Source organism: Urocitellus parryii, chromosome 10, assembly GCF_045843805.1.
Source record: "Urocitellus parryii isolate mUroPar1 chromosome 10, mUroPar1.hap1, whole genome shotgun sequence".
Taxonomy (NCBI): domain Eukaryota; kingdom Metazoa; phylum Chordata; class Mammalia; order Rodentia; family Sciuridae; genus Urocitellus; species Urocitellus parryii.
In genome coordinates, this window is record NC_135540.1 from 60,840,351 (window position 1) to 60,852,837 (window position 12,487).

The following is a 12,487-nucleotide window of genomic DNA, read 5'->3' on the forward strand; positions in this document are numbered from 1 at the left end:
AAAAAAACTCATCAGGCCGGAGGAACCCTGATCCAACTTGAGAAATGCTTACAAAAAATAATAATAAAAAAAAAATCATGGAAAATGTGCAGGGAAATTCCTCTTGGTTTTCTAACCCAGTGATGAGAGTAATTCACAGCACAGATGCCATCTTCTTCTGCAGGACAATCCAGTCCTCCCCCCTGCCTCCCAACAAACTCAGGACAACAACTAAAAATGGGCTCCCATAAAAGGACCTCCTAATACCTTACTTTTTCTTTTAGGATGAAAAATAGTTCAAATATCCTCAACATGCAAGAAGTTGGGGGAAGAAATTTTTCTCTTCCAGTCATTATGTATATTTTTACAAAATCTGTTATTATAGACTGGATTGGGGGGAGCGGGGGCAGAAGAAACCTGGCAGTGAATTCTAACTAATCTGCATGAAAAGACAAATCACAATGGTTGGGAGGGGAAAAAAAAACAATTAAAAAAATAAAGAAAAAGGGAAGGGGGGAAGTAAAGACAGTGTTCCTTTATATGTAATTAAGTCTGCAGGAGTCACCACCACTGAGTGGTTTCATTTACGTGAAGGAGGAGGGGGAGGGGGAGGAGGAGGATACTGGTAGGCCGTCTGCCCCATGTAACCTATCATATTGGTGGCTCCTGGAGGTTGTGCAAACTGTTGAGACATCAGTGGCTGTGGCTGCTGCCCAGAACGGCCTATCCCACTAAACTGCTGGCTAGAGCTCTGTGAACTTCTCCCGGTTGAGGTGGTGCTACTAGCACCATACGTGCCAGCACCATATTCCTGGGCTGTATAGCCACTGGTGCCATAAGCAGCTGCCCCATAGGTGCCTTGACCATAGGTGTATTGGCCTGCTTGTGCTCCAAAGGCAGAATTTGGACTTCCATAGCCACTGCCATTAGCATAACCAGCTCTATCGGTTTCACCACGATCCCGGTAGCTTGCAGAGTCTCTTCGGCCACCATCTTTGACTCCTCGTAGCCTCCGGTCACACTCATCCTGATACATCAGATTGGGATTGTTGGCTGAAGAAGTGGTCCGGTATCGAGAACGACCTCCCTTACCCCCTCCTCCGCCGCCACCTCTGTGGTCCACCAGCTGCATCAGTTTTGGATTGATAGCTTGATTAGCCTCTTCCAGCACTTTGATCAGCTCTCTGGCCTGCTTTAGGTTCCCTGGGGTGAAGAAGGTATAGGCAGTACCCTTGTTGGTGCTACGGGCTGTTCTGCCAATACGATGTACATAATCCTCTGAGCTGTTTGGATAGTCGTAGTTGATCACAAACTTGACATCTTCCACATCTAGCCCACGGGAGGCTACATCCGTGGCAATGAGGATGGGAGCCTTTCCAGAGCGGAACTCATTAAGTACCCAATCTCGTTCTGGTTGACTCTTATCTCCATGGATACACATAGCAGGCCAACCATCTCTACGCATCCTTCGAGTGAGGTCATCACAGCGTCTCTTTGTCTCCATAAATATTATTGTCTTATTTTCCTTTTCAGCCATTATTTCCTCCATTAGTTGAATCAACTTGTGGTCTTTTTCACTTTCCATGCAGACATCCACAATCTGAAGAATGTTGTGGTTGGCACTCAACTCCAGATTGCCCACATTGATCTGGGTGTAATCACGAAGAAAATCCTCTGCAAGCTGTCTCACTTCTTTTGGCCAGGTGGCACTCCACATCAGTGTCTGCCTATCAGGCCTGATTTGGTCAACAATTTTACGAATCTGGGGTTCAAAGCCCATATCAAGCATTCTATCAGCCTCATCAAGCACAAGATAAGTACATCGGCGAAGATTTGTCTTTCCTGACTCCAGGAAATCTATCAGGCGCCCAGGAGTAGCTATGCAGATCTCAACACCTCTTTCCAAGTCTCGAATCTGGGGACCTTTAGGAGCACCTCCATAAATGCAAGTACTCTTCAATCTAGAACACTTGCCATAGTCATCAGCCACCTGCTGTACTTGCTGAGCAAGCTCTCTGGTAGGAGCCAGAACCAGACAAATCGGGCCATCTCCCCTTTCCAAGTACGGCTGGTGGTTAATATGAACAATTGCAGGCAACAAATACGCCAATGTCTTTCCAGAGCCAGTCTGAGCAATGCCCACCATATCCCGCCCACTAAGAGCCAATGGAAATCCCTGGCACTGAATTGGAGTTGGTTCTGTGAAGTGTTGATCCATCAATACATCCATTACATATTGTGGGAAGTTAGCGTGATGGAAGGCAAAGACAGGTTTAGGACAAACATCTCCTCCTCTCACTGTGATCTCTTTCTTTCGGCGTAGCTCATCAACCTCATATGGAGTCAGTCTTGCCACTTCTGGATGTTCCACATAAAAATTCTTCTCAAATTTGGGGAGCTCAGTCAAATCCCACTTCTTTTTACGTAAACGCTCCCCAGGATTACCAAATTTCTTTGGGGGAAGGCCACCACCACCTCTTGCTCCAAATCCTCCGCGGTCTCGGTCCCGGTCCCGGTCGCCAAAGCCGCCTCCGCGCATGGTCCCAAATGGGTAGAGATCTGGGAGCGGGGCACGAATGGCCGGGCTCGGGAGGGCCTGCGGCTCCGGTCTGGTCACGACCGATGGCGGCGGCGCCTCCGCTGTTGGGGCGGCGGCAGGCGCGGCGCTCTCTCGCTCCGACGCGCTGTCTCCCGTCGCAGACGCCACCGTCGCCGCCTCTCTCGTCGGAGACGGGAGCAAAACACAGAGAATCGGGGTTATAAAAACGGTGGGTAGGTTTGGCTACGCTCAAACCCGGCAGTGCCGCGGTTCAGGCGTCTCCTTCCTTCCCAGCGACTGCACAAAATCCAAAATAGATATTTAATACAGCCCCCCGCCCCAGGCTTAAAGGCATGAAGAATGATTTTCTTGTCTCCTGACCAAGTTCTTTCTGTCTTCTTTCTCATATTGGCCTGTAGGGAGAAAATCTCTGGGTCCTAGGGATTATTATTATGCATCTTTTTAAGAGGTATAAGATAACTCATCTTAGAGAAAGTGAGAAAGTGTCTGTGTCCTCTGGGGGGGGAAAAAAAAAACCTTGAAGATTCTGAATTTATGATGCCTGCTGAAGACTCAAGCTGATCAAATTTATGTTTGTTTGTAGCTAGTCTTTCCCTTTGAAACTTTATGGTAACCTATCACTTCCAAATTCCAGCGAAAGTGAAATGTTATGTTGCAGTCAAATTTGATACTTGAAATTTGAATTTAGTAGAAAATTCATTTTATTGTGTTTGTTGAAAATGTACAAATACAGGGGCTGGGGATGTGGCTCAAGCGGTAGTGCGCTTGCCTGGCATGCGCAGGGCGCTGGGTTCGATCCTCATCACCACATAAAAATAAAATAAAGATGTTGTGTCCACCGAAAACTAAAAAATAAATATTAAAAAATTCTCTCTCTCTCTCTCTAAAAAGAAAAAAAAAGAAAATGTACAAATACATTTTTAAGCAAGACAACATTTAAAATGTTATTTCTTAATGGAAAAGTTTAGTCCAATGATTGAGAAATTTAAGGCATGAGAAAAAAAGGTATTCAATATAAAATCATTCTCAAGTTATAAGTAAAATTAATCATAAATAGATTTCAGTATTACAAGCTAGGTATTTATCATATTAACACCAATACTAATAGGTACAGCTAACCTTTATTGGATATATTTATTGTGTGCTTTGTATGTGTACTGATTTACATGTATTATACCACCAGGGGGTAGGTGATGCACACCTATAATTCCATTAGTTTAGAAGGATGGGACAGGAGAATTGAGAGTTTTAAGCTAGCCTCAGCAATTTAGCAAGGCAGAATAGAAAAAAATGAAAAGGACTGAGGACGATGTGCCTCAGTGGTTGAGTACCGCTGGGTTCAATCCCCTGCACATAAATAAATAAATAAATAAATAAATAAACAAATAAAAAAAGTAATTATCCCATTCACTTCCTTATATTCCATCTATTTCTTATTATGGTAGAAGTTGAAAATATTTTCATTATGTAGATAACAAGTATGAGAGATTGACAACACTTAGGGGATTGAACCTAAGTCCTCACATATGCTAAGGAAGCACTCTACCTCTGAGCTATATCCCCAGTCCAAGTATGTAAGATTTGAACCTGGCTGCCCCATCTTTAAAACTTGCATTCCAGGTATAGCAGGATATTCCCTGTGAAGGGCATTGAGGCCAACCTGGAAATAAACTCATAAAAACAAATATCCCCTTTATACATTTTTTAAACCTCCACTTCCACTGATTTGCATTTCTCAGGTACCATTTATGAACCTTGACTGACCTCAGAATAAAGAAGTGCCTCTGTTTGCACTTGACAACTAATAACACTCTCCTGGCATTTTCAGTCTGAATTGGAGGAAAGCATAATTTCTCAAGCTGCTTGTGGGAGTTTAAACATGTAGTCTTGGGAGGAAAAAAAGAAAGTACTTCCATTGGTTATATAAAACCTCAGTGATATTTATTATTGATACATTTAGGGCCCAATGAACATCACTATGCTACAGCAACAACAAGGAAATTCAAAGCCCTATAGTCAAAATATATGGAATAAACTAATTCTTTAGAAACTATTTCAAAAATATTTTAACCTCTGTTTCTAACTGTAGCATAGCTTTATACAATTTTGTTAACTAGGACATTTATGGCTCTGTTGTGAAAAAAATATCTTTTTGATTCTAATCAATACACTCAGTGAAACCAAATATTATTTCTGACATTAATTAAAGGAGGGAGCATTCATAATTTCTGAAGCACTGTGTGCTTAAATTTTTCTATTTCATTGAAAAAAGAAAAAAGAAGTATATCAAGGACTACTAAGAAAATGCTATTTCAAATCAGAGTATTTATTGGCATCTCTTGAATAAGATAAAACTGAAAATAACCAGGTAAAAGTAAACCCATGAAAACAATCTGGTATATGATATTGCATCAGTGGGTGTCTCTCCAAAGGCATAGATTCAATTGTGCTGCTTACAAAATTTTGTAGAAAAAACAAAATGACTCAAAAAATGTTTATAAATTTCATACACTCAGAATATTCAGACATGGATAATTGCATCAATATTCCACTTACATATTTAAAAATTTCATAAAAAGAGCTACTGCAAAATAAAAGTCATCACAAGAACATATGCAAAATCTATTACTATGAAGTTCAATTCTCTTAGTATAGATAGAATCACCTGAGAACTGGTGGTCATTATATCCCAGTACCCATAATTATGGTAAAGTAGATACACTGACTTGAACTTTCAATTGCAAGAGAAAAATGTTCCAAGACACTGAAACATATCCACTGTCATTCATAAATTGTCTTAGCAGTTTTAACTAATTTTCAAATGTAAATGTGTAATACATTATGTTGGTTTTTCCTGAAGTTTGTAATACTATGAATTTGAAAGGTAAAATATATGATTCATGCTCTTATAAGTAAAATTATGTAATATTTTTAGCAAACATTTAAAGTAATCTGAATCTGGGAAATTTTCAATGAATTTCTTATTTTATTATCTAAACACAATTGAACTTTTATAGGATATTCAGTGGTTTGTGACATGTGCTTCCTTTTTTTCTTTACACCATAAAAGTAGGAATATGCCTTTTGTTTTAAAGGAAGCAAATGGAAATATTGACTTTCATTCAAAGAAGCACCTCTGCCTCTCTGTCTCTGTTTATCTCTCTCTGTGTGTGGCTATAAAGTGTGTGTGTGTGTGTGTGTGTGTGTGTGTGTGTGTGTGTGGCAGAGAGAGAGAGAGAGAGAGAGAGAGAGAGAGAGAGAGGCATGGAGAGAGAGAAAGACATGGAGAGAGAGCGAGAGAAATAGAGAAAGAACAAAATAGTGAGTTGCATTGTGTAGAAAACAACTTAGTGCATAGCATTGCATCTCTCAATGAACTCAATAAACAGGAAGGCTACTTAAGGCTGTGAAGATTACTAATGCTGTGCAAAGTGAATGTTAATCTACACCAATGCTTACTCATTTGATTCCTCAATATTTTTCTAAACAGAGAGTGTTTTTAAACCTTCATCTTCTCTAATCTTATAATTTAGTCATTGATGAAGAGAGGAAATAGTCATGTCTCTCCCAATTCCATTAAAACAAGACTTTGGAAATATCAGATATCTTCTTTTATCTTCTTCCTACAGAATTCTCCCAAGTTTATCAAGTTCCTAATTATTTAGTATATTCATTATTTAGTAGAGTAGACACATATAAACCAAGTAAGTGTTAAATACAGACAAGAATTGAATAAGAGGAAGACCCACCCTCAATGAATTTCAAGTCTTGGACAATGAACACTGTTTTTAGTGCCAGACCAGCCCCAAATCAATCTATAATTTCTTCTCAGTCACTGAATTTGTCCTCGTTGAGGCATTTTGTATTTTGGAATCTATTTGTGAAGCACAAATGAACTTTGTGAAAAGGTACTTCTTTGCAAGTTAAATTATACTACAAAGGGTGTTTTAGCTTTTTCATCATTGTGAACAAAAACCTGATAAGAACAATGTAGAAGAGGGAAAGTTTATTTAGGGATTACGATTTCAGAGGTTTTAATTCATAGGCTACCAATTCCATAGCTCTGAGCTCAAGATGAGTCAGAACATCATGGTTGAAAGGCATGAAGGAGGAGAGCGGCTCTGGACATGGCCACCAAGAAGCAAAGAGGGAGATGCTTACCAGGGACAAAATATAAACCTCAAAGTCATGCCCCCAGTGACCTGTCTCCTCTAGTCACAACCTACCTATGTATAGTTATAACCCCTTTAGTCCATGACAGTGGATGAACTTACTGATTAGGTTAAGGCTCTTATAACTCAATCATTTCATCTCTGAAAATTCTGGCTTTGTCTAACATACAAGTTTTGGGGGGACACCTGGTATCTAAACCATAACACTAGAAAGGTATTATATACTTCGAGTGGACTTTCTTTTCTTTATAAACTTAAAACTTCTTACAAATAAACAAAGTTTACACATAATCAGAATTCAGTTTGATAAATTTTGACAAAGTAAATCCTCTCACATAACTAGTGTAGAAATCAAGGAGGACAACGTTAACACTCCAGAGTTCCCTTCACATTTATTTTATGTCGTTCTTCCCCCAAAGATAATCATTATCTTGATTTCTTTCATGGTAGATTAATTCTGCCCTATTTGAACTATATTAAAGTAGAATTATGTCACACATTCTGTTTTATATCTGGCTTCTTTCACTTGACATCATGTTTTTGACATTCTGCAACATTGAATCGAGCAGTAATTTGTTCATCTCAATATTATGCAGTATTTCATTGCATATATATCACACCATATGTTTATCTACTTTATTCTTGATTGACACTTGGTTTCCAGATTTTGATATTTATAAATTGTTCTGCAAGGAACATGCTTATATGTGTTTTTGCTGTAAGCATAGTTGTGTATTAGTTTAGAATAAGATATACTCTTTTGGGTTTGGCATTTCTGTCTCAATATCATGCTTGTGAGATCCATCTACATTGCTGTTTATGGTACAGTGGTTGCTCATTCTTTCTCCTTATACTATAGTGTCAGAGTACTGTGTTTTGATATGTGTGTTTTCTTGCTGGTTTTCCTGTGCTTGCACATTTTTCTGATTTAGGTTGAATTTGCTTAGAATGATGTTTGCCCCAGAGAATGACTGTTAATAGCCTACTCACTCTCTGTCTCTTTGCCACTATCCTGAAACAGCCACTTACTTAGTCAGTTGAATACTAATCAATGCTTAGTGGTTCAGTACAATGACCTATTACTGCTTTCATCATGTGGAAACTTGAGAAAACACACTATTCAAAGAGTTAAAACTTGTCTAACATTTTTAATTAAGCAGTCATTGACCTTATGGTTATTTTATTTTCTTTTCTCATCAGAATACTTTAAGCAAAGTCAATGTCTAATTTACTAGAAACTTTACTTTTTGTTACTTCTTTATCTTACAATGTAAATGACCTTCTCATGTATTTCTGAAAAGTCACAGAATTATGGATGGGTGCAGGAGATCTGGTTTAGATTTGTTTAAAATGAAACTTCATGTAAAACTAGGGAAAATTACTCAGCTTCATTTGTCCTATCAGGTGGCTCTGGGCTTCTCATCATCAGAATAACTGGAAGAGTTTTTCAGATACTCTTAGCTTTATCTCTGTTTTAAACAATCAGCCACACTTTATCTTATCTTGATGCATACATACTATGTTAAATTTTGTTCTTTTCTTTTACTTAAAAAAATTCTGTTATTCAAAATTCTAATGAAGTACTATATCAATTTTGAAGTTTTAATTTTTCTACCATTAATATACAGTTTTAACATTCCTTAGATATTTTTATTAATATTGTTAAATGTAGGGCTTCACTGAATAGTATTTATATTATGGGTGTAAGCAAAAATAACCAACACTGTTTCAGCACCATTATGAAAACACAAATAACTAGGATGAGGGCAGAACTCAAATGGATCAGCAAGCTTTCCTTTATTCCACAATAGAGAAAAGGCTCATTTTCTGGCTAGGAAAATGGATGTCAGTTACAAAAGGGGTTTGAGTTTTATAGTTTACAATGAGGGTGGTTTAATTATTGGAGACTGAAGCAGGTTGTGTTGGTTTGAATAGTCAGGAATGAAGTTGTAAAAAGCCTGACACTCTTCACTTTCTAAAACTCAGACCTCAGTGTTCACTGCCTCTGAGATCCATTGTTACCCAGAGCTTCACTATTTGCTTTTCTCCTTCCAGGACACATCAGTAATGGGGAAGGGTTAGAGTCCAGGACCCAGGGTTTCAGTATCTGCCTCCTCCCTTCAGGACCCATTGTGATTTGGGTGGAGATGCTGGGAAGGAACCAGGGAAAGGATGAAAGTTTGCCCTTTTCCCTCAGGGCCCATTGTTATTGAGAAAGGATTTACTGGTAGAAGTTTAGTGTTTGGCTAATTTCCTTCTCTCCTGAATCACACTTTCCTTTCCATTCCCCCCCCACCCCCCACCCCCCCCCACCCCCCCCCCGCCCAGGCTGTCTTGTAGGAATATTATTTTTTATAACCCTTCAATGGGGTTCTCAAAAATACATACAAAGGAAAGTTATCTTCTTTAATGAAGTTTTAGAGTAGGTTGAAAATACAAACTATTTGCTTATGGTCTTATCTATTTTATCTTTTTCCAGGTCATTTTTTTAAGAAGAAAGAAAAAAAAAAAATATATATATATATATATATATATATATATATATATATACACACACATAAGGGATTAGAGTATTTTAATTCTAAGAAAGTAGCAAGAAAGAAATTTGAGAAATGTGAATTGATACTGAAATATGTTTGAGGATATTATATGAACTGTCAAAGAAAATTAGTTCCAGAGTTAAAGAAGAAGGGAAGAATTTTTTTTTTTCAAGGCTAGTGTAAACTGGGTCACAATTATTATAATAGGGGAAAGAGATGAAACTTACCTCTACTCAACCAAAAGCAGGAAGATTTTTGGCCAGTGTGATCAGGCCCTCTGCATTTGTTAACTGGGGCTTACCACAGATGGGCTTGAAATTTCCCATAGGAATTGGGGAATAGAGGCCCTATCTTTTTAGATGATGTCATTTAAAGTAATGGCTCTTAAAAAAGAGATTCTTGGGTTGTAGAATATTTTCAACTCCAAGGAGCAGAAGTAGAAATTACAATGCCAGTTATTAAAGCAAATGCCTTAAGGAAAGAGTTCAGGGAACTATAGTCTGGCAAACTTCCACCTAAAGTTTAGCTATATTGAGACAAACATTAAGGCCGACTTGGTCAGTACAAATATTTGTCTACATAAAAAGAGTCTTATAAAGAATATCTTTTCATTTTTAATCCAGTAACTTATTTCCCCAAAACAAACCAATCAATCTTATATTTAGCTTTGGTTTTTGTAAGAGAATTCACCTTACTAGCCAGAGTTATAAAATTGAATAAATAAATGTCGATTTTCTTGGGTACAGGTGACAATATCTGAAAACATATTTCTTTTATTCAATATTGATTCAGAAGTGGAACTTTTTTCAAGAATTCAAAATTCAACCTTAATACCAACATTTTTCTTCAGTTTATGTTTTTGAAATGACCCCAATTATTTGGTAACTTTTGTAAGCTAGACCTGATAAGTTTAATTTCTTCTGATTATAAATGGAACCCACAATAATGACACCTTCTGGACTAGAGACAGTTTCCCCCAGCTGTAATTCAGTGTTACAGTCAAATAATAGCAATAAAACAAAAGATTTCAGTTTCTTTGCCTTATGCCGCAAAGAATATTTTATTCACTACTAAAATTAAGCAATTTTATTATCAGAGATGAAAAATGGGAAAAAAAATTAAAATTACCTTTTGCATGTTAATTGCCAAATGTTCAGAGGTTTGTTGATACTTGGTGGTTTCCTACAGTGGTGTATAAATTGCCACTTCCTATTTTTCTCTTAGTCGTGAGTTTCTTGTCTCCTACCTATGCTGCAGGAACACTTTGCCTTTCAAAAACTGCTACTTTTAAATTTCACATTGCTGTGTCCAATAAATAAATGGCATGAAACACAAAGTCCCTTAAATTTATTTGCATAAAGTAGCCTGTAACACTTTACATCAATAAATGCAGAAGAAGTAAACAGCTTTTAAACGATTTCTCCAGAGGTATGCTACTTCAAATATACAATAATTTGTTTTCTTCATTGATAGGTCAAAACACAATAAAACCACAGATGACTGATTTTTAAGTCACTTTGCATATCTGAGAATTACTACAATGCATACCTTGTACGGTATTTCTAACCTCTTCTTTCTAAACTTTTATCAAATATGAATATATTTTGAGAGTAAATGAACAAAGAAAGATGAGACCCCATTGGCTGGCACAGAACTTTAATATAGAATAAATCCTCTTTCTGAAATTAAGAGTTTTTTTTTTAATTGGAGCTATAAATGAATTTTTCATTTCCATGGGTTTTTTATAGGTATGATTTTATAGGCATGTGGAATTTAAAAATTTTTGTCATTTGTTTTCATTGTTTTTTTTTTCTAACACTAATCCACACAGTAACAACATGAGCCTGAATGGCATCGTGATGAAGAGAAAACTTACACAGCTTTTTAAAAGTCTATAAACACTGACAAATGAGCAGATTTAATTCTAAGATCCTTTTTCTCTGTTTTGAGGAAACTATCAGAGGAAGAAAGGGGAAAATCAGTTAGGCAATTGAAATGTTACCAGGGAGAAGGTGACTTGAAAAACTCTAAATGTAAAGAGAATGTGAGGGTGAGTGGTAGTAGCATGAAAGAAACTAGAATTTCTTCTCATATTTATTGTCATACTATTTTCTACTTTTCTGCTTCCTGGCAAAATGTAGAGATGGGTCTTTTGTTGGATAACAATAGCTTTGTTCTCTTTCTTGGCACTCTGCTAGACATTTCTCAGGCTCTCTTCTGGAGATGTGAGACAGATGTGTGGCCAAAGCACTGCTAGGGTAAGTGGTGAGCATTTCCTTGTCCCAAGCCTGATTCTTATACCTTATATTTCTCACAGTCTCCAAAATACTCTTAACTTCCTCACTTTCTGGCAAGATCCATGAGATTGAATGGTTGATTCCAAGATTCTTGGGATGTTCACATTCCCTAAACGATATTGTTTTGTAAAGTCCCCCAGAGGCTAACTGCCATTGAACTCTATTATGAGAGAGAAATAAACTCTGATTGAGGTATCACTGATAGGTTGGAGATGTTCTTAATACCAATTAATGATTAGTAATACTGAGATTATTAACACAGGTTTTTTTAATTAATTGTTCTCATGCTACAGAAATGTTAGACATTACAACATGATAAAAGTTTCTATTTGTAATATTTTTTTACATAAAAGATTTACCTATATTATGTACCAGAACCCTGACTATAATTTCATTTGGTACCCATGTAGTTTATATGAAAAATGGAAATATTGATTTGAATGAAAGAACTTATATTATCACATAAATTACAAGTATATTTATGTACAAACACACTTATATTTACTCATGTTTCATTTACCTTATTTTTTATGATACAATCATATTTAAATATATAAATATATGTTGTATTTGCTACACAATTACAGAATAAAAATATAATGAAAGCATTACAAATTTTAAAACTTTTTTGGAAGAGATTTAGAGATATCCTTTTGACAGTTTTGAGTCAAAAAATAAAAAAGTTTTCTCTTCTGCTTCTCTGAATTATTCTTGTTATATCACTCAGTTCTGAGGAGATTCTTTGTGATTGTATTTACATTTTAGTCCAATCCATGTTAGAATGTTGTCTTCTTATAAAAGACCTTCATATTCTGGAGACGTTATTGCATCTTTATTAAACCACAAAAGTTATTTTAAGCAATGAATTATTTGAAACTTTAAGTCCTTCAATGTCATCTTTCAAAAAGCAAGATGGTATTTAAGTACTACTTCCCTGAC

At 36.8% G+C, this 12,487-nt stretch overlaps 1 protein-coding gene across 1 annotated transcript; it reads right to left on the reverse strand.

Moving 5' to 3' along the window:
• Positions 1 to 456: 456 nt before the first annotated feature.
• On the reverse strand, positions 457 to 2,755 carry LOC144257218 (putative ATP-dependent RNA helicase DDX17). The gene has a single exon (XM_077803244.1). It carries the CDS (start codon positions 2,516 to 2,518, stop codon positions 560 to 562), a length of 1,959 nt encoding a protein of 652 aa, XP_077659370.1. The 5' UTR covers positions 2,519 to 2,755; the 3' UTR covers positions 457 to 559.
• Between the last annotated feature and the right edge of the window lie 9,732 nt (positions 2,756 to 12,487).